Source organism: Gymnoscopelus microlampas (assembly GCF_963454915.1).
Source record: "Gymnoscopelus microlampas genome assembly, chromosome: 14".
Classification (NCBI taxonomy): domain Eukaryota; kingdom Metazoa; phylum Chordata; class Actinopteri; order Myctophiformes; family Myctophidae; genus Gymnoscopelus; species Gymnoscopelus microlampas.
In genome coordinates this window covers 25,081,026-25,104,254 of record NC_139951.1, presented here as the reverse complement: position 1 = coordinate 25,104,254, position 23,229 = coordinate 25,081,026, and the positions used below count along the sequence as shown (strand labels likewise).

General features: G+C 41.4%; 2 protein-coding genes across 9 annotated transcripts in view; both read right to left on the bottom strand.

Moving 5' to 3' along the window:
- The window catches only part of trrap (transformation/transcription domain-associated protein), a 145,672-nt gene that overhangs the window by 44,449 nt on the left and 77,994 nt on the right, over nucleotides 1–23,229 (bottom strand). For all 8 annotated transcript variants that reach the window (XR_014602266.1, XM_084078675.1, XM_084078678.1 and 5 more), the window contains 6 exons: nucleotides 19,872–20,159; nucleotides 17,788–17,925; nucleotides 17,123–17,235; nucleotides 16,259–16,394; nucleotides 4,233–4,424; nucleotides 1,398–1,593 (listed from right to left, as the gene is read on the bottom strand). Coding sequence is in view for 7 of the 8 variants with exons in the window: in XM_084078675.1 (XP_083934801.1) it covers nucleotides 1,398–1,593; nucleotides 4,233–4,424; nucleotides 16,259–16,394; nucleotides 17,123–17,235; nucleotides 17,788–17,925; nucleotides 19,872–20,159 (1,063 nt within the window). In the remaining variant the exon portion in view is untranslated. The remainder of the gene's footprint in view (nucleotides 1–1,397; nucleotides 1,594–4,232; nucleotides 4,425–16,258; nucleotides 16,395–17,122; nucleotides 17,236–17,787; nucleotides 17,926–19,871; nucleotides 20,160–23,229) is intronic.
- On the bottom strand, nucleotides 10,408–14,660 carry LOC311059653 (uncharacterized protein). Its single transcript, XM_084077667.1, has 2 exons — nucleotides 14,387–14,660; nucleotides 10,408–12,282 (listed from the first exon to the last, which is right to left on the bottom strand). The coding sequence occupies exons 1-2, from the start codon at nucleotides 14,568–14,570 to the stop codon at nucleotides 11,003–11,005; spliced, it is 1,464 nt and encodes a 487-aa protein (XP_083933793.1). The 5' UTR covers nucleotides 14,571–14,660; the 3' UTR covers nucleotides 10,408–11,002.

Sequence of the window (23,229 nt, the reverse complement as noted above, 5' to 3'; positions counted from 1 at the left end):
GCCTAAATGCTAGCGTGCTTCATTAGACCTAGTTTGGCTATTAAGTTATTATTTGGCCATGTTCACACTGACTTCAATCTTAGCTATTGTTGGGAAGACCCGTGTGGTGTCACAAAATGTTGCCACCACTTATATAAAAAACATTAGAGCGTTAATCTGCGACGCTAATGTTGCCAGGTTTGGCGAGAGAAACAAGCAATCCAAAAAACAAGTAATCAGGTCTATGAAAAGATTGGGGCAAAAAAAGCCTGCCACATGCGGCTTTATTATGACTTAGGTCATTCTTGTTTTAACTGTATTGTGTCATCCTCAACGTTTTCAATTAATATATCTCTGCTGTCAGGCAGGAACCAGGTAACTCATAAATGTTCATTTTTCAGGAAATGAAAAAAGTGGAGTTAGGAGGTTTTGTTCATCATTGATAAGAACAGCTGAATGGACCTACAAGCTCATAATGAGGTTGGAGGTAAAAAGGGGGTGGAGCCTGGAATCAGATAAACCAGCTAACTCCGGTGGACTTCGCTGGTTTAGCAGAAGATTTGAGGATCCAATGTAGTTAGCTGGTTTTGTCATAAGCGCTTTTTAATGCTTTTCGTTGGTTCAATATTCTTTTTACCAACACACAGACGTAAAGGGTGTTCAATGGCCCTGATTTATGGAAAAAAATGCAAAAGCGTCAAAATGGAGTTAGCTGGTTTCTGCCAGACAGCTACGATATATTTGTTGCATATATGTTGTGTATGATCAATAAAAATAGAATGCATTCCCTCTTAGCTTGAGAGATACAATCATCTAGTTCAAGGTTGTACTGTACATCATCTTCACTGTTCTAAAGGAAAGCTATATAAGTTTACACCCAATATCGTCCTATGTGTGACAAATGCAAGCAAGCACTAGCCACTCTTTCACACACATTTCAGTTTTGTCCTAAACTTAACCATTTCTGCAAATCAATATTTTAAACATCTTCAAGTATTGGAAATAAACTATTTCCACTGCAGTGTTTGGAGAACCTCCACAAGAGATGGATCTTAGTCACTAGGCAAGCTTTTGCATCTCTTTTGCTACACGATATTGTTTACTTGTTTATTATTGGTAAACCTTTTAATCATTATTTTAACCCATTAAGACCTGGAACACATCTGTGTCATTTTAGATTTATTCGGCTATTCAAAAACAGCAGATATACAAGCTCATAGCGCGGCACCGAGTGCCGCGCTATGAGCTTGTAGATCTGCTATTTTTGAAAAATCTTGAAAAAAAATGTTTTAGAATTTTTTCAAAAAACATATGATTTAGAAAACATTTTTAAGAATCGCCTCAGGTCTTAATAGGATAAGGGTGCGTTTGGGCCGACTCAAGTAGAGTATGCATGTGCGTGCGTGCGTGCGTCATACCCTGGTAATGGTGCTGGCGCCACATGAAGATGCTGCTCCAGTGCGACAGGTCGTCGGAGACGATGGGCAGCCGGTTCCTCCAGGTTTTAACCACCGTCTTCATGTCGTGGAGGCTGGTGTTACGGCCCAGGCTGGCTGGCTGCAGTCCAGCGTTGATCTGAGCTGCCTCCTGGAGCTCGATAATCTGCTGCGCCGCCTGGGAGAAGGATAAGCGGGGGACGGTGTGGGGGGTAAACATTTATAACAATAAGGAAGTAGTACCAGAAATACATCCAAGGTATTCAAGGAGGTTAAGAAATGATGCAATTTATAGAACAAAATTTCCGGTATGGGAAGTGCTCTGATTAGGTGTTCGCTACTGGGAGTGCTGGGAAACACATCTCGAGTCCACACAGAAACCTCCGAATCCCCCTAGACCATAAGTTTTCAGAATCTTTGTGCCAAAGTCAAAACAAGGCACACCTTTATCTCTTAACACTCTGTAAAGATTTATGTATTAATGCCCAATGAAAAAAAAGTTCAAGCGCCATTTCATACTTTAAAAAAACAAACAAAAAAAAAACCCAGTGAAAATAGCCGATCTACAAGCTCATGATGAAGATGTGACGTGAGCTTGTAGATCTGCTATTTATAAAATAGTTATTAAAAAAGTAACATTCAAAAAATATATTCTTTCACCAATAATGTCATGCTTATAACAGGGAAATTTGAAATTGGTTAAAATATATTTTTTGAGTATAATTTGCCTTTGTATTGGGAAAGTAGTGTACACACAGACATTTTCGTTTTTAATTCATAACAACGTTTTGTATAGTTGTATATATTGCAATAATAATACTGTGTGGTTGTCACAAAATCCCAAGGCACACCTGGACTTTTCTCACAGCACACCATCATCACTGGCTTAGTGTTCATGATGGAAAAAACTTTGGGCCAAATAGCCAGCACAAACTAGATGGATCAAAGTGACTTATCGGCTATTTGCCTTAAGGGACAGCTAGATTATGGCTTGGGGCCTCGTGGCCAGGACCCATAGAAAGAAAGGAGAAAAAAATGACATTACTTCAATAGCTAATCAGTTCCTTTCGGGTGCAAGAAAAAAAAAAGAGCGTTGAGATGGGAAAAAGTGTGGAAATTGATAAGTGAGGCCCCTCAATTCCCATTCTGGGAGAGAAAAAGGCTTCATCGATTGGCTCCGAGCTGCTTTGTGAACGCATAATCAATCTTTCCATTATAACAACCCATCAATCAATATTAATACTGGGCCCTCATGATCAATATCGCCGGGTGATAATCCATTGATCGTCAGTCACCGGCGAGAGCTGGGATTTGGTGATGGCTTGATTCCAGGCGGTATTTGAACCCTCATGTGTTTTGCGAGGAGTCCAGGGGAGATTCATTTTATAAATCTCACCCAGGGTTGAGTGGTGAGACAGAGAGTGTGGAATGGAGATTTAGAACAGTCCGCTTGACTGGGCAGACGAATAAATAGCTTGTTTTTCCTCTGCTAGGGTAAATAATTGCACCACGCAATATGCAAGTGCGCACACAATAAAACTAAAACACACACATGCACGTGCGCGTGCGTACCAAGACACATGCACACACAAATGCACAGAATCACGCATGAGCGATAACAAAGAACGTGGCCACCCAATTCAAATACCCATTTTGAGAATATAAATGTTCTGAAACAGATCTGACCCCCCCAACCACCACTGCCACTGAATCAAATCTTACCAAAACAAAATAAATTAGGCAATGCAATATTTTTCACAATTATCTGTTAATATCAGCTGATGGCCCATTTCTAACCTTCATTCAGACCGTCCCATTCATCATGCAAATGTAATTCTGCTGCAGGTATTTAATCAAATGCTATCTGATGGCAGGCAAGTAATTACAGCCATTCTACGCTAACTCCCCTCGTTTTCCCTCCACATTCTCTCCCTGTGTTTCTCTCCATCTCATTCTTTCTCCATCCTCGCTTTCTCTCTTTTTTTCCCTCTATCTCTACCCCTTCTCTTGGCTCTTCTTTTGCTTTCTGTCTCCCTGCTACCTTCCTTCTCTCTCTCTCTCTCTCTCTCTCTCTCTCTCTCTCTCTCTGACGACATCTCCCAATCTCTTTGCCTCTCTCCTTCTCCTCCCTTTTCCAAATCCCCACCTCCTCACTTGCTCTCTTCTCTTACAGAGTGGTGATCTTGGCTGCCCATCTATCATAATTCCCTTTAGTGGAGTCAAAGCTTAAGAATGTTTTTTTTTTTTAATCTTTTATCTCAATTGCATAGAATGGGGGGAGAGAGACAGAGAGAGATGAAAGCTGTTATCAGTGTCACTCTACAACGTTAATGTTGCGGGCCTCCTATGAAGCATCTCTTGATGGGTGTCTCTTGAAGAGTTTATCACTGGAAAATGCTCTCCTTTCCCTGACTGTTGTCTTGACTGATGCTTCAGCATTCATGAAATCTCTGAACAACAGACGCAGTGGACGGGTGGTCCATTTGTTTGAGGTGTGTGTGTGGGGAGGGGGGGGGGGGGGAGCTAAAATGGTACCCCCGATAACTTGTGTCAGACGATTATGAAATGCAAGGATTAGTCGATTATTGGGTGGGTTTATTGTACTTTTGTGCATTTAATCCCAGTTTCTATCTATGGCCTTCTAAACGGCATGCATTGATATCAATGATATACCATCATGGTTATCATGAAGTGTTGGTTATTTCCAAAGATTCATTGCATACGTGGAACTGTGCTTCAGTGGAAGTCAAAGCAATAATCGAGAAAAAACATCCGTTTTGTTACATACGTAGAAAAACATCTGAGATCGACGCTTACCTGAAGGAGCGGAGTGTGAACATGGGAGACGATGTGCGGCAGCCTCCTCCACTCGCGTATGGCCAGGCTGGACGCCATCTCCACCAGCCTCTCGATGAAGTTGAGCTGCTGCTCCTCGGGGTGGCAGATGGCCAGGTAGCCACGGTGCATGTTTACCTTCCACGCCATCTCCTTGGGACAGCTCAGCTCCACCTGGGAACACACAGACACAGATGTGTGAAAAAATGCACACAAATTATACACTCTCAAAACATGTAGTAGCAGAGCGTTTAAGCGCTCTAAAATGACTCATCCAACATCTGGGGAAAAAAAGAGGCATACGAAATGAGTACAATCAAAATGACTTTGTCGCACTAATTGAGACAAAATATGAAGGCAGGAACCTGAGGCCTTTAGTTGACAAAAGAAAAATACCAATGCAGGCAGACAGTGGGAGTGCACTCTGTAGGACGCGAGGCAAAAAAATACCTTGCACTTTCAGATGTGATCAGTATCAGCGGGTTTTAATTAAATGAAAACATCCGAAACATCCGAGGGGACAATTTCTATGACAATTTCCTGCATAATGAAGTAGTTGTGGAGTAGGGGTGGGAGGGAGAACTTGCACACCGCCGTTGTTTTACCTATTCATTTCGCAAGCAGCTTCAGCGGGGCTTTTGTGCTAATGACTAATCAACCTGTCTGCCCTGACATGGAGGGTGGAGGAGAGGGAAAAAGGCACCCGCTATTGATTAAAATGCTGAGTGCATTAACCGCTACACAAACAATAGCCTTGGGGTGCCCGCAAAACGTCAAACCTGTGGATCACCGTGGTCTTTTGTCTGCGTATCGATGGGTGTGTGCACGCGGCGTTCCGCATGCCCGTGCATGCGTTTTACAAAGTGAGCAACAGACTCAAAGAAACGGATTGAGTGACAAAGACAAAAGGCACATTAGTAGTAAACACAAGAGGAATACTCTGTGAGAGTGTGTGTGTGTGTGTGTGTGTGTGTGTGTGTGTGTGTGTGTGTGTGTGTGTGCGCGCGCGCGTGCGTGCGTGCGTATGCACGCGCACAAGCTTTCTTTTCCGACAGAGGAGAAAATTACAGCGATCGGTCAACATGCACTTATCAGTGGTGACACATGATGAATATCCCACAGACAGGGCTGCCCTTATCAAGGAGCTGGCTTAATTGAAAGCAAGGGGACATTTGGATTCGAGCCTCACAGACAGGCGAATGGCGAGCAGACTGGTGAAATGACTCTCTCCCTCTCTTCCTCCGCCACTCCCATAAAACCAATCATCCCGCGGCAGATGCTGGGGTAATAGAGGATATGCAAGTGCGTCACGATTCCGCTGCGACACGCCCCCCTCTGCTGGCTGAGTGGCAAAACATTGCAGCATGGCACGGTGTAGTAATGGAACCGGGATCAAAACAAACGAGTATTCGGTTAAATTAAAGTCAGTTGGACTCGACAGTGATCCTTATGACTTACCGAAGAACCAGTGGTCCACCACGGACATTAACATGTGGCCAGATATCAATTTCGGTGACATTTATATGTATTTAATCTCGTCGCCGGGTAAATACACACAGCAGAGTCTACAAGCTTGGAAAAGCCTTGATGCTTGGGCGTTCTTCAAAGCTGGATTTGTTGGCGAAATTAAGGTGACCAGGACACCGAGGGATATTCTGGTTGTATGTGGACAGGTGTGTACTTTTTTAAACTTGTAAACTTTTATTGGAAATTTGTAATCTAGCATTTTAGCTCTACTTTTGCAGTAACACGTCTAATGACCACCAGTGGTGTGAAGTAGCCTACATTTACTCAAGTACTGTACTTCTCACAACGCGTCGCCTGATCTCGCACCGTGACCTGTTGTGAGCTTGTAGATTTGCTATTTTCAAACATTTTAATACTTTTACTTTTGGTACTTAAAGTATATTTTGATGCCAATACTTTTTAGTAGGGCAGTTAAGAGGCTCCATAAGCACCCCAAAAACACATCTCTGTTTGTTTGTTTGTTTTTGTTCCATTTGTACACTCTCAGAGTTACAGACCCATAGGGATCCATTTGCTTCCTATACATCATTTAGCTGGGGACCCCCTATCTCTCATTGACCTGTTGGCTGCTGGTGTCATCAGTGATGATGATGATGATGATGATGAGAGGGAAGAGAACGAGGTGGAGTTTGATCATGAGATGGATGATACTGATCAGTGAAATTGTGTTTTGATTATTTAAGAAAGTTATATCATGCCTAAATATAAGCCAGAATTTGATATTTGTGTGTTTTTCACCAATAAAGAATGGTTGTACCATGTCAGTGACCTTTCCATTAGATTCCTGGTGTAAACATTCTATGAAAAAGTGGGTTTATTTGTCTTTGTACGTTGTCTGGTTCAGATATGAAAACGCCACTCCTGTGGCTCCTGTTTTCTACACCTAAAGGTGTCTAGTTATGAGTTCTTCTTGTTGCCCTGATCAACTAATGTTCCATGGGGTTTATTTTTTAGGACATACAGTAGGACTCTATTTCAGGACATAAACAGCCAAAAACAAGCAGAAAATGACATATATATTTCTCTTTGTACTAAACTTTTTTAAGGTGTATTCCTTTTTACCATATGTTTTTTAGGACCTTTATGGTGTCTAGTTAAGATTTATTCTTGTTGCCCTGGTCAAATAATGGCCCATGGTGTTCATTTTAACCCTTTCTGACACATACTGTATTCCCAATCAAATCATAACATGGAGATAACAGAAAATACCATAACTCTTGAAGTGAACAACCTGCAGAGACAAATGAACACATTCTTCTATATCATTTGGACCCAAGGAATTCATTGAAGTGGTTAATATTAAGATTGAAGCACATTTTGACTCTATTTCAGGACAGAAACAGCAAAAAAAATAGCAGAATATTTTGAAATCACATCTATATTTATCTTTGTACTACATTTTTAAGGTGTATTATTTTTTACCATATGTCTTTTTGGACCCTACAGGTGTCTAGTTAAGTTTTAATCTTGTTGCCCTGGTCAAATAATGTCCCATGGGGTTCATTGGGTGACCATTTTAAATCGATGTCCACAGGAGTGGCGTTTTCATATCTGAACCAGACAACGTACAAAGACAAATAAACCCACTTTTTCATAGGGTGTTTACACCAGGAATCTAATGGAAAGGTCACTGACATGGTACAACCATTCTTTATTGGTGAAAACACACAAATATCAAATTCTGGCTTATATTTAGGCATAATATAACTTTCTTAAATAATCAAAACACAATTTCACTGATCAGTATCATCCATCTCATCATCAAACTCCACCTCATCCTCTTCCCTCTCATCATCATCATCATCACTGATGACACCAGCAGCCAACAGGTCAATGAGAGATAGGGGGGTCCCCAGCTAAAGGATGTATAGGAAGCAAATGGACCCCTATGGGTCTGTAACTCTGAGAGTGTACAAATGGAACCAAATGTACATTCTCAGAGTTAAATTAACATTGATTTTACAATATGAATTGGGGTCCCAGAGATAGAAATGCCATTAAATAGGGGTCCGTAGCCTAATGCATGTCAAACTGGGGGGGTCCTTAAATTACAATGATTGAGAATCACTGCTATAAATCTTCTCTTATGGGGGTCCTTGGCTTATGTTTTCAAATGGGGGTCTGCAAGCTAATAAGTGTCAATTTGGGGGTCCTTGACATGAAAAAGTTTGAGAACCACTGCTCTAAACTGCCCTACTATTTGTACTTTCATTCAAGTAACATTTTTAACACAGGCATTTTACTTGTAACAGAGTATTTTGGTATTGATACTTTTACTTAAGTAAAATATCTGAGTACTTCTTCCATCACTGCCAAATGACTAACGTTATGTATTTGTGCAGGTAAAACACAGCCAGCGAATGAATGAGACACCACTGAAGCCTTGGATAGCTGCAAAGAAGACGGGGACACTTTTGACAGCCCATTGTAACTGCATGGCAGGACTTTCAGAGACATGTTCACATGCAGCAGCGTTGATGTTTGCTGTTGAGTCCATAGTTATGAGGCGCGATGAAACGCCTTGTACTTCACTGCCATGCCAGTGGCTTCAGCCATCACAAACAAAGAAAATCGGCTACTCTAAATTGTCTTCTATAGATCTGACCTCTCCCAAAACGCAGCGTAGAAAGGTTTTGAGTGCATTGGACCAGAATGTTTTCTGTGAAGTTGGAAATAAGTCAGGGCCCTGTCATGTTACCCCTAAACCTACAGACAATGACATTTCAGACTTTCTGGATAAGCTCAAGAATGCAAATCCCAGAGCTGCTGTGCTCTCTGTAGCTCCAAAACACTCCAAAGACTTTGTCCCTAAGGTTCTGAGGGATGGCTATCCTACACCATTAGGCCATCTATATGATCCAGAGAATCTTGGCTTGACCTACAGTGAGCTTTGTGACAAATGTGATAAGGTCTTTGAAGATTTGTTGATCACAGATGATCAGTGTAAGCTTGTTGAACAGGAGACAAGGCGACAGACTAAAGATGACATGTGGTATATCTACAGACGTGGCAGGATTACTGCTTCCAGGTTTGGTCAAGTTGTAAAGAGCAGAGATAACAAGCCTCCCATGTCACTTCTGAATGACATATGCAACCCAGAGACAACCAAGTTTAAAAGTGACCCAACAAGGTATTATTTTTTTCATTTTAAAATGTAAAGTCAAATTATTTCTAACTATCTGTTTTATGTTGCACTATCCTTTGTATTAGTGAACAATTTGAAACACACACACACACACACACACACACACACACACACACACACACACACACACACACACACACACACACACACACACACACACACACACACACACACACACACCCCTACACCCCTATCTGTCTATCTATCACTATGTATGGAATGATGATATATGATAAGAAGGCATATGATAAACAGAAAATAAATATGTAATCATGAGAAACAATACAAAATGAACATGTGAGAGTATAAAGGGCAAGTGGGAAAGGCAGTCTGTCTTTACCATAGTGGGGTCCAGGTCAGGCCAGAATAGTTATATCTATCTATCTATAGATGTGTTTCACATTGTTTACTAATCAAAAGATGGGGCTATATAAAACATACTGCAGATTCATTATAGACATGTATATTTATGCACCTAACTTAATGTATGTTTTATCAAACATTTCTAGCTGGGGTATTCGTCACGAGACCAGGGCAAAGGAGAAATACATCCAGTCTGAGTCATCAAAACACCTCAATTTTGATGTTACCCCCACTGGATTCTACATTTCTCCACAGTACCCTCATCTTGGTGCTTCACCTGATGGGAAGGTGCGTTGTGACTGTTGTGGCTTTGGGTGCTTGGAGATCAAATGTCCCTACTTGGCACAAGACAAGACACTCTTACAACTGTCCCAAAAAAAAGGATTTTGCTTGGTTGCATCCTCACCCTCAGATGTGACACTGAAACTTAACAGAAAACACAACTATTACTTTCAAGTGCAGTGCCAGCTTCATGCTACACAATTGCCATATTGTGACTTTTGTGTGTGGACACCTTCAGAATTACACATTGAGAGAATAACCCCAGATTCAAATTTTGAAAGTTATGTTATGAAGGTAACAAGGTTTTTTAAGTGTGCAGTGTTGCCAGAATTGCTAGGAAAATGGTTTTCACGAATGGGAGTGCTTGATTAATTAAGCTGTAGGAAAAAGTGTTTAGGGTAGATAAATTGCACTTTGCCCTAAAGCGATTTGATGCTCACGTTGCACTGGGAAAAAAGCTCCCACAAAAAAACTACTGTATACCACTTGAAAATGTGAAACACCACATGTTATTGGCTGCTACTTACAGTTGGCCCGTACCGTTACCTGATAGATTTGTTTGAACAGAAGTAGAAGATAACACTGATTAGTCATTTGTGATTAATTTCATTGCTGTTGTATTCAAGGTTTCACAATGTTCGGTCAAGTCTCCTTGACATTTACAGTATTACCGTTATTGTACATGAAATACTGTACATCTGTTCAGAATGTTATTTTATTTAAGACCTGTTAATGGTGGAAATTGAGGCATTAGCACATCTATACGCTTGACATTGTAAACTACTGAAATAGTAAAAACTGCCATTTCAGCTTGAAGAGTATCACTTTATTTGTCAAGCTTGCTTTACAAACATTTCAGTTGATTTTCAAGCATTACAGTGATGTAATTCAACATGAAACCCTTGTTTCTGTTACATACAGTTACCCGAAAATGTGAAAATAAACATTACTCTGGAAATTATGCCATGTGAAATCAATTTCATATTTACACATTTCTTTACCTGTTACCTTATAGATGAAAACATGAAATGATGAAATCAAAGATCATGTCTCAGGGTTTAAAAATGTCACACGTGAAAAAAACAACAACATTTTAGACCAGGGGTCTTCAACAGAGTTACTACAGAATCTTTCTGAAACTGGCATGGGTAACTGTCTTAAAATACACATTAACATGAAATTCATGAATCCAACATAGTAATAGAAAAGGTCATGTGTGTCAAACAAGTCTATAAAGCTAAATGAAATCTATGAAAATGTTTAATCTGCAACACAATTTTATAAAATATGTAGTTGGGGTCCCTGCTTCATCTCTCTCTCAACTAGGGGGTCCTTGACCTGAAAAAGTTTGAAGACCCCTGTTTTAGACTGACAGTGAGTCAAAATATCATGGGTTATTCATTTGAATAACATTGAAAATGAACTGATATTCACTTCAATCTGAAGGCACTATAACTTCACACAGATTACAAAGAGCGCAACATGAGATCACAATCTTGTCTATAAGGCTATCCTCCACTGTGTCATTCTGTTTCACTCTTATGAGATTTACAGGCAGAGTTGAGCTTAGAATTGAATATTTTTGCCTCAAAAGTCCAATGACTCTTTCAACATGGATTCTCACACGAGAAATTTCTCGAGCATGTTCAATCTCTCTTTTTTCAAGTTGTTTCTTTCCTCGTGTGAATGGAGGTGTTATTAGTTCAGCACAATGTAAGCCAACACTATCCTGTACTGTGAAACCCCGGTCAGCCAGTACCAAGTCCCCTGGCAGGAGCTTGTCGAGGAACCCACTCTGTTCAGTAAGGTGTTTGTCTGTAACACGTCCACCCCAGGCCTTTGACACAAAGGAGATGCTTCCTTGTGGAGTGATTGAAATAAGAAATTTTATAGTGTTGTGTTGTTTGTAGTTGCTCCATGTTTGAGCTCGAGCTTTTAAATCTGAAGGGCGCTCTATGAACACCTCAAAGCAGTCAATGATGCTCACACATTTCTTGAAAAATGTCCGAAAAGACATTGGTAAGCTGCGTCTAATGTCTTCTCTTTCTGGCCACAATATCAGGGGATGAAGCCTGCTTGACATAACATCAACCCAAAGGTGAAAGATTCTAGATACGGTTGACTGGTGAATGTTAAAGAGGTAACCTAAAAGTTCCTCAGACAGATTGAGCCGCAGCTTCATCAGTGTAAGCAGAAGTCTCTGAGTATCACTAAGTGACTGTTTTGTAGTAGGAGGTAAACCTGATGACACAAAACTGAACAACAACATGAAAGTCTGTAAATTTGGTAGTCCTGTGAAAAATTTCATTTTGCTGTCACCAAACCGTGAAGGATCAAGAGTACGATGTTTCAACTCACTTTCTAATGTTTTAACTTTATCCCTAAGTGATTGACATTCAGCGTTTAAAGATTGAATCTGTTCATGTAATGAGGCAATGTCTTTGTGTGTTTCCTCTGTCTGGACCTCAATGCCAGGGACTTCAACCTGTACCTCTGCAGTTGATGCCTCTGCCTCCGATGCAGGACATTGCTGCAGGTTCAGAAGAGCTCTGGCAGCTAGCTCTCTACTTGAGTTGACAAGTCTTTTCTCAGAAACTTCTTGAGATCGCAGATATCTGTCCAACTTGTTCACAGCCCGGGTTCGATCGGTGGTGGAGGTGAAAGCAAATAAACTTGGCACGTAGTCAGGGTGTAGCGGATCATCACTCTTTTTTCCTTGAACAACAACAACAAAACAAAAATAATATTAATTTGTTTACATCTAAGGGTGTTTTTTTCACATATGTCCTGTTTCAGCCCTCAAAACTCAAGCCGTTTAGGGGGAATTTGTTGCACACAATGTGACAATTCAGACCCATTTGAAGCGAACCGTCCTAGTCCGGGCGGGACCCCTAGGGGGGGCCACCAAATCTTTGTGTGATAGGATTTTTTGTTTACATTAACCACTTGAACCCTAGCATCCCTATTCTGGAGCGAACATTTGCAGAAAATGGCAAATCTACAAGCTCACAATGTGATGGGTTGAGAGCTTGTAGATCGGCTATTTTGGCAAAGAGGTTTGGTGTAGAGGGAAAAAAGAGCAGACCAAGTACAGAGCCAAAGGTCAAGTTTAAAAAGTATTGAGGGGCAAAAGTGGTTAAATATAATGAAAATTCACATAAACATGAATCCAACATATCAATAGAAAAAATCATGTATAAATAAATAAACAACAATATGAATTTACAAAACACAGATAATACTCTATGACAGGGGTCTTCAACAGGGGGTCCGGGACCCCTAGGGGGTCCTCAGAGTTACTACAGGGGGTCCGCCAAATCTTTGTGTGATATGTTTTTTTTTACCTTAACCACTTGAACCCTAGCATCCCTTTTTCTGAGGAAAACTTTAGCCAAAAAATAGCCGATCTACAAGCTCACAACGCCTCGCAGTGCGAGGCGCTGTGAGCTTGTAGATCTGCTATTTTTTGGCAAAGAGGCTTGGTGTAGAGGGAAAAAAGAGCAGACCAAGTAAACGAAAAAAAGTTTAATGTGAAACACAGTTTTATACAATATAGAGGGGGTCCCTGCTTCATCTCTCTCTCGACTAGGGGGTCCCTGGCCTGAAAACGTTGAAGACCCCTGCTCTATAAAGCTTATAGTATTATGAAAAAGTTTAATCTGCAATAGTTTCTCTCTCTCAGCTAGGGGTCCTTGGCCAGAGAAATGTTGAAGACGTGGATATCATATGATCCATCAGGTATTAATTATTGATAGCCACTCTTATGGTTTCTTGACATTTTACAGTACAATGTAGCAATAAAGTGTTCCAAAAAAGTTTTGTAGCAATATATCCAATATTTTAGCATACAAAACTGCACTGAAGTGCATAGCCTGAACCAATGTCTACTGTATATACATTAGAGCAGTGGTTCTCAAAATTTTTCATGTCAAGGACCCCCAAATTGACACTTATTAGCCCGCTGACCCCCATTTGAAAAGATATGCCAGGCAGGGACCCCCATAAGAGAAGATTTTACGGCTCTAGCAGTGATTCTCAACCATTTTAATTTCAAGGACCCTCAGTTTGACATGCATTGGGCAACGGACCCCCATGTAATTGCTATCTCTGAAACCCCAATTTACATTGTAAAATCTATGTTAATTTAACTCTGAGAGTGTACAAATGAAACCCAATGGACCTTTGTACACTCTGAGAGTGTACAAATGAAACCCAATGGACCTTTGTACACTCTCAGACCCAAAAGGGTCCATTTGGTTTCATTTGTACACTCTTACAGACACATAAGGGTCCATTTGGTTTCATTTGTACACTCTTACAGACCCATTAGGGTCCATTTGGTTCCTAACTACTATCCATCATTTAGCTGGGGACCCCCTGGAACTCCCTCAAGGACCCCTGAGGTCCCTGGACCCCACTTTGAGAACCAATGCATTATAGAAAGTACATATTAGCTGTGGTACATAGTGTTAGAAGGAGTCGGAGTTAAGGAGAACTCATGTTAACGCTATGGACCAGAGAAGTACATTAAGGTACAGCAACCACCAGTTTTCAGGTGAAAACTACCCATAATAAATCATATCAGGTACAGGTCTGAGCTCTACATAAATTACATGAGGGGTCAGTGAACATAAAGAGAGGACTTAAGCCTCATCAGAGCCGAAGAGGACCAGAACTCTTTCAGGTGAACTGACAATGTTTACAATGTTAGTCCACTTCTTGGTCCACGTGAAGATTTGGTTCGTTTAAAACGGGACATTATGTAAAAAGGTCCTTTTACATTTAACGTAAGGTTTTACAACAAAACAAATAAACATACCTGACACGAAATGGCACCCGCAAATCCAGGTTTCTGTGTCCGGATCTGGATTCCATTGAGTTCTTTGAAGTGCGCGGATCCATTTCCCTCTTTTATGTTTGCCTTTCGGCAGTCTGTAAAATGATACACTGGAGTTCGTTTTGAAACGGTTGGTACACTTAACGGCACAACAGCTCTTTCCCATTTTTAAAGCTTTTTTGACGGTTTTATAGACTGTTTAAAAGCTGCGTCGCTACTGTCTGTACTGCGTAGAAAATAGTGTTTTGCCACTCAGTGGGCGTTCCCGCAGGACTTCCGCGTACGGTGACGTCACGTGCATAAGGTCCATTATTCATGCAACGCAGCTGCTGTAAATATTAGCTGGTAAAACTGGAGCCACACGGTCGAATAGGGGGGGTTGGGGTATGTATTGGGAAAAGCCGAGAGAAATGGGAAAAATCGAGGAACCGGTACAGTGGAGGAAAGGGGAGAAGGAACAAACAAATGACCAAAGGAAGGAATAAGGGAAAGGTACAAAAGCGAAACGAATAAATGAATGAAAGAAGGTAGAGACTGGGGGGTGGGGGGGAGGTAGTGTGGGGCTGCTGTTGCCGTCCAGACAATTTAATTAGGTGTCACCTTAGGACGGAGTGCCTCAATGGATTGGTTCCAAGTCTCCTTGAAAGAGCAGAGCAGGGGAGTATTTGTTATGTGTCAGGTACTATCACACTCTCGCCACCGTGCCTACACTTTGTTTTAGGAAACATGAGGTCAATAAATTAGCCGCCCAAACACCCACAATGCATTTCCTACAGCTTTATGGGCCTGCTCGCTCGCCCCGCCTGATGCCCCGCAATATCAGGTTGCTATACGTCACGTTGATAAAAGACTGGGGGCATATATACACAGAACTGTACTGCAAACCAGCAATAGACTATCAAAAAGCCAACATGGGAAATGTTTGTCAACAGTCTGAGTTGCACCAGGTTGTCTGGAGGCACTACTAGACAAGAGGCTCTGCTACAGTGTGTGTGTGTGTGTGTGTGTGTGTGTGTGTGTGTGTGTGTGTGTGTGTGTGTGTGTGTGTGTGTGTGTGTGTGTGTGTGTGTGTGTACACAGTATACGTGCATTGGCACTGCCCTCATGATTCAATTCAATTACGATTCACCAGGTAACGATTCGATTACGATTAACCTTGTAATAATTCGATTCGACGTTGCATCACACTTTTCTATATTACTGCACAACATGGCAACTTTTTCTTCAGTCAGTACAAGCAGTCAGATATACTGAACAACATATAATTCTGGCTCTGTGCAATATGATTAAAAATAATAATAATTAAGATTTAAACAAAATAAAAAAAATAAATAATAAAAGTATATTTTTCACATTTGTGAATAGATTCATAATCGTCCATGTCCGCATCACGATTAATCTATGAATCGATTATTTTTGACACCACTAATGTGCATGTGTCAGTGAGTGAGTTTGTGTGTGTGCTATTGAGTCTCTTTGTGTGCATGTATTTATACATAGCCTATTTGGGCTGAATTCCCCTGTGTATTTTAATATTAATAAAAAAGAAAATCATGTGAAAAAAAATCCATTTTGAGAACAACATTCAAAATATAATATTCTTTGCTTCACTGCATTCTTCAACAACCTACGGTACTGAAAAATCCTCTACTATATGTCTATGACTTGTCCTTTAGCCTGCGTTATTCAGAAAATTCATGACCCACTTTTAAATCATGGAGTTCCAGAACATCACTGAATAGCACAATTAATGAAATTCAAAGCAAACGATGTTAGTGATCAAATCAAGACCATAATGGCACATTCAAGCTACATCGCTCAGCATAGCAGTGCAGCAGACTCCCTCTCACTCACCTGTACGAGAGCCTCCTTCATGGCAGCCCAATTGGAGACCCTCCACGCACACTCCAGCACCAGGTAAGGGTTGGAATGGCCTTTAGACTGACCGTACTCCGTCAGCGGCTCCCATTGGTTCAGCTCCTTGGAACAGCTGCGAGAGAGAGAGAGAGAGAGATTGCTAACAGATGGCAATTTTTCTCCACCATTTCCCACCACGGTGCGCTCCGCTGTCATTTAGAGATTCATTACCCAGGTGACCTATTTGATTGCTCATCATCTTGCTCGGTTTAGTTTTTTTTTTTCACTCGTACACATGTGTGCTGTACACTGTTGATTTCGTCGACTAAAACTATGACAAAAAAATGTTTGTCAACTACCTTTTTTCACTGACGAAAACTAAATAAAAACGTTATATAAAGTTATTATGACTAAAAAAAGACTAAATATATTGACAATTTTGGCAACAAATAAAAACTGGACTAAAATGTTAGTGAGGGACGAGTGGAGAAGAGATCCAGTAGAACTAAAAGACAAGTCATTTTATGTTTGGTTGCTCTCTGAAAATAGCAGATCTACAAGCTCACATTGTAGATCGGCTATTTTCAGCATGCAACCAAGTGTAAAATCAGCCATTACGACGCCATCAAGGCCCCGACAAAATACATTTTAGTCGACTAAATCAACTGTAGATTTAGTCTACTATAATCATACGATATCTAGTCGACTAAAACTAGACAAAAACTGAAACATTTCAGATGACTAAAATATGACTCAAACTAAATGGAATTTGATTCAAAAGACTATGACTAAAACTGAATCAAAATTTGCTGTCAAAATCAACACTAGTGCTGTACACTGTTGTAATAAGAGGCCGTATACCGTATCCAGTGGTCCTCCCAGAGCTGGTATTCAGGGAAGATGGCCGGGGAGGCGTTACTCCTCTCGTGGTCCTTCCTGGCTTTCTCCATGGCCCTCTCATAGCTCTCCTGGGCCTGAAGAATGGAGGGAGCGAGGGAAGGAGAGGGGGAGACAGAGAGAGACAGATTTGGGGTAAGAGAGCTAACACACGGCTTGAGTTTATATGGGAAGAGATCCTCTTGGAATATTTGACAATTCAACTCAAATTGAAATGGATTTCTTCTTAAAGTCTTTTTCATTTTTAAAATTCCATGTCATCCAGATCTTGTTTTCATGGTGTTATGATTTTGTTCAGAATGTATGAATGTTTATTTCAGTAGGGATATACAGATGCTATTACAATGTGCTGTGCTTATTCATTTGAATATCAGAAATGAACAGAAATATATATATATTATTCAAGAAGAGACATTTACAGGGACAGAATTGTCTCTGATGTCTGCTTGAAGTGAACTCTCACTAAACTAAACTAAACTTTAACTAAACTAAACAAGCAAAAGGCATAAATAAGCTATGAGCTTCAGCCTATGCCTTTTCGATCAAACAGTATGAAATATTGAATTACAGTGTGTTATGTTTTGTGATAATGTTGATGTGGATCGAAATAAACTAAACTAAACAATCACCTGCTCAAAGAAGCCATGCTGTTCATAGGCGATGGCTGTGGCCGTCTCTGGGAACTTGCACCTCTTCTGCCAAAGGCCTGCCCACATGTCCTCCTCCTGCAGCAGGGAGTACAGCTCTGCCAGAGAGTCCAATATCTCCTGTTAGAACAATAAAACGGCATTAGAATCTCCTATTGAAACAGAGGACAAGCATTTAGAATCCCCCATGGAAACAGAAGCCACTTTTATAGCCACTTCCCACAGTAATGGCATTAAGAGGAGTTATGCCGGCTTTTTTTTAACACAGAACCAAACAAAGACACCTCTGTGTGTGATTTCATATAGGATGCCGGCGTTGTGGAATCAGAGGTGTGCACAACAGTGTCAGCGTCGTCTAGTACTGTTTGACAGCGGTTTTATTAATTTACAACTACTGTGTATCCCATGCATTTATTTCACAAAATACTGACACATAATAGACTGATGATGCAGCAGACTGCAGCCTCAGAAGCTCCGGTGCTGAAACGTTTTCCTTCACCAAGCTACCAAATAAGTAGAGCATGCCGAGTTGTATAACCTCCGTTTTTGTCAAAAGGTCTCCCTTTCTCTCGTTCTTTCTCAAGCTGTCTCTCTTTCTCTGCTACACGCTCGGGCACACACAGCTGTCGGTAGACTTCATACATGTACAAAATATTTTTGGGTTTATTTAAACTAAGCCTATTGATTTAGAGTAACAATTGCTGTTGCGCACTGTAGGGTCAGGACTGGCTATTTCTCATTAAAAAGAGAGACCATCACTAATGTGTGTTTGTGTGGGAGAGAGAGACAACATGTGTACATGATGTATAACATTAAAATAGTGCATTCGTGTGAGCAATGTGTTTGTGCGATCAGACTTGCATTGGAGAGAAGCAGGAGTTAAACTTTACATCCCTGTCCTGCCATGCCGGCTGTACTTTTTATGCAGACGTTGTTTAGGCTCTGTGACTACCTTGCCAACCCAAAGGTGGCATGAAAATGAGCCCTGCCCCCCCAAATCTGTCTCCTTAACGTACACAGCTTTTACGAGGCGACATGATGAAGCAACATTACGGCCTTGAACAGGCAGTGTAAGAGGCTAGAGGAACTGTATTAGAATCCCAAATTGAAACCGTATTAGAATCCCTTGGCCTACTGAAACAGTTTTGGATACTTAGGAATTGAAACAGTATTAGAATCTCATTGAAACAGTATCAGAATATCCTATACAGCATGTACAGTAGGGTAGAGTATGCCATCAAACTGAAAAATAATGAGTAAAGGTAGAACAAAGTCGATGTCATACAGGAAATCAGGCAAGGCCTTTTTAAGTGTGGCAGACAAACAACTGTTTGGTGGAGATAATTTTTCGAGAGATTCAGAATCTTCTAACTTACTGTAACAGTCCATGGCTCAGAGTCCCAAGAGGAAACACCACTAAGCTTCTGTCTTAGCAAGTGCCTGGAGAGACCTCTAATCAGTGTTGATTTTGAGAGCAAATTTTGATTTAGTTTTAGTCATAGTCTTTTGAATAAAATTCCATTTAGTTTTAGTCATCTGAAATGTTTTAGAGTTTGTCTAGTTTTAGTCGACTAAATCAACAGTTGATTTAGTCGACTAAAATGTATTTTGGCGGTGCTTTGATGGCGTCGTAATGCTTGATTTTACACTTGTTTGCATGCTGAAAATAGCCGATCTACAAGCTCACAACACGTCGCGCTGCGACGCGTTGTGAGCTTGTAGATCGGCTATTTTCAGAGCGCAACACCCGAGCACAACCAAACATAAAATTACTTGTCTTTTAGTTCTACTGGATCTCTTCTCCACTAGTCCCTCACTAACATTTTAGTCTAGTTTTTATTTGTTGACGAAATCGTCAATATATTAAGTCATAGTTTTTGTCATCGTAGCTTGTTTTTATTTCGTTTTCGTCAGTGAAAAAAGGTAGTCGACGAAGAATTTCCGTCATAGTTTTAGTCGACGAAATCATCAGTGCCGCTAATGAGTATTTGAAACAAAAACAAATCCAGGAATTTATGCTTTTAGCTTCAAACCAACCATCACCATCGTTCACCACCATCCCTTACCTGCTGCGGCGGCGTGATGCTCTCCTGCTCGTAGAATTCCGTGCTCTGCTTGGGCTTGCTGTGCAAGCTGAGGCCCTTCTCGAAGGCCTGCTGCTCCAGCATGAGCGTCGAGCGCAGCCACAGGTTGTGAGTCTTCCCCAGGTACTTGAGCACGCAGGGCCGGATGGGAATGGGAGGCACGCACTGGGACATGGCCTCCACGAAGCAGTTGAGGGCACTGGGCTGGCAGTCCCGCTGGGCCTGGTGGCTGCCACTGCACAGGAACGGGCTCATTTCCCCTGACAGAGCCTGGTATCAGAGGAGGGAGAGAGGTACAGATACAGTATAGTCTTTAGAGAAGTCTCTCTTTTTTACTGCAGGCTTCCTGAATTTAATACTGCAGTTTTACTATAATAAGAGGTTGGGAGCGACAGGACATTTTGATCCCTTTTCAGACACCAGAATATACATGTGGATACATGGGGGGGTGACAGGAGCAGCTATACACACACACAATGCCAGAGAGAACGCCAGCAGAGAGAGAGAGTGCCAGCACAAGCAGACTGACGAACAGTTTTCTCCCCCAGGCTGTAAGACTAAATAAGTCTATGAACGATGAACATGTTCTGTGGTATTACGGTCTTGTATGCTGATCTGTGTTTTTAAGCAGTTTTTAACCTTTTAGATAAGTTTAGTATTGCTATTTATGTACTGTTTTTTATTTTATTTATGTGTATTATGGAGCACCCCCAACCTTGTTTCTGTTTTTCACAGTGCATGTACTTGTACATCCTTGTGACAATGAACATCTTGAATCTGGTTCAGAGTTATAAAGGACTTTGATTTAAATGCACAAGTTTTAATTACAAAACTGTCACTCGGCCTGTTACAATGACATAACCAATCGGTGGACGGGGACATTTAAACATGTAGTCTCTTTCGTGCATTTTTCACCTTAGTGGGGCTATGGGACAGTTGCGGTTGCAGACCCAATTTTGCACGCAGTTTGGTTGTGTACATTCCTGGGTTATGGACTAGTTTTTGAACATTTGTGAAAATGCAAAAATAACCGTTTCAGTGTACAAGTTTGATTGTACTTGAACACCATTTAAGAAGGAAATAACTGTCGGCAGCATTAATGGACCTAAGATATCATTATAAATGCATGAAGGGCGACTTCTGCAATGGCTACCGCGGTATCACCGACCACCCAGCTTAACTTTAACTGCGGTGTATCGATGTTTCATTCAAGGGATGCAACACAATGCCTTATTCCAGGAAAGGGGAGAGCTGAGAAGATGCATGGGGACAGTAGGTGGGGGGGGGGGGGGAAACATGCGAGAGGCTCGTGCAAATAAGAGAAAAGAGAGACGGAAGAGGGAGAAAGAGCAGGCAATCTGCGGTCGCGTTTGTGCAATCTTGAATGACTGGCACCGCGGCACACAGAAAAATAAAACGATGCTGACTGTGATGAATATCGTTTCCGCTGGCTCAATATTAGCGTGAAGAGCAGTAAACAAATTTGCTTTAATTTGGTGGGCGGTGAGCGAGGCCTTATGTGTCAACCAATGCCGAGCTAATGGGGGGGAAAAAAATTCCCATCCCGTCTTGCTTTCCCATGGAATTATCAGCCTGCCCACATAGCGGCCCGAGCAAATCTGTAATCACTCTATTTACTCCATAAATTGATTTCCTGCAGCCGTGTCCTGAAATGCCATGGGGTCAGATATGTATTGGGGAATTAACGCGCTCGTGCCTCAGAGCCTGTCGCAGTGTGAAAACTTAATTAAGACATCATCTTTTTCTATTTCCGGTACTTTTCAGAGTTTTAATGGCAGAATCACTTCAAAATCAGGGCCTTTCTTACGTGCTTCTAAATAATCCAGGCATCTGGTTCGTTAAACTCGTTAACTTTTTCCCCCCGCTGGGCTAACGCTTCGGTATTTAACATAAATTAATCTGTCCTCATTAACCCATTGAGACCTGAAGCCGATTCTACATGTCTCCTAAATCCCAACAGTATTCTGAAAAACGTATATTTCTATATCAGTGGTGCTCAATCTTTTTCATGTCAAGGACCCCCAAAATTATATTTATTTGGCCACGGACCCCCATCAAAACAGTTTGTTCCAGGGACCCCCAGAAGCAAAGATTTGAGTTAAAAATGTTCGCTTTAAAAATATATTCAAATATTTGCACACATTTTTACGATTTTTCAAAAATAGCAGATCTACAAGCTCGTAGCGCGGCACTTGGTGCCGCGCTATGAGCTTGTATATCTGCTATTTTTGAATAGCCCAAAGTGTAAAATAATGCTTTTTTAGCTCAAATCTAAAAATGACACAGTTCCAGGTCTTAATGGGTTAAGTGGAATTGCGCATTTTTCTGATGGAAAAGGGATTGCCAAGGTCAGAGTTAGTCTTCTTTCTTGCACCAGTGATAAGATACACGAGAAGGGAAGTGTATGCATGTGTGTACTGTATGTCAGATATAGATGCTGAATAAATGTCCAAAAAATACCTGGAAATAGAATGTGTGTGTGTACCCACGTGCACGCTCAGTGTATGAGCAAAACTGCTGTCTGCAAAGTCAAACCAGACTCTGTAAGACAAGAGTGTATTCACGGGTGTGTGTGTGTGTGTGCATTCATGGCATGCTAGTGAGAGTGTGCGTGTGCATGCGTGTGTACTGAGACCGGGCCAGGTCAGCCCAGGGCCAATGACCCGTGTCAGGGAAGTGCGATGGTCGGTTTGGATGACTGATGAAGACAGGGACCGGAGATGAGTCACATGGGCGCTGCTGTCTGACCTGTCTGTGTACTGCTGACCTTCTGTCAGTAAGATCCCCCAGGTAAGCTACCTTTCTCCAGGAAATGGGAACAAATTAGCCCATTAAGACCTGAGGTGATTCGTAAAAATGTTTTCTAAATCCTACGATTTTTCAAAAATAGCAGATCTACAAGCTCATAGCGCAGCAATCGGTGCCGCGCTATGAGCTTGTATATCTGCTATTTTTGAATAGCCAAAGAAATCTAAAGTGACACAGATGCGTTCCAGGTCTTAATGGGTTAGAGCTGCCCATTTTTTACCCCTTTTCTTCTTTGTTTTAGTTTTTTTTCCCCTGGCATTTCGATAGCGACGAAGAGAGACAGGAAATGCGGACAGAGAGCAGGGGAATCATACAAAGCAAATAGTGCGGCAAGCTGGGAGTGGAACCGGGGACACCATGAAGAGGAATTTTGCGCCCGTGTTACATATGGGTCCAAACCATTCGGCCAATTGGGTTGCCCCTTTTTTGACACTCTCCTAGGTGATCGTAGTTTGTTCTTTACCATCACTGTTTCTTGTTCCGTTTCACACGCTTGAGCACCTCCTAGATA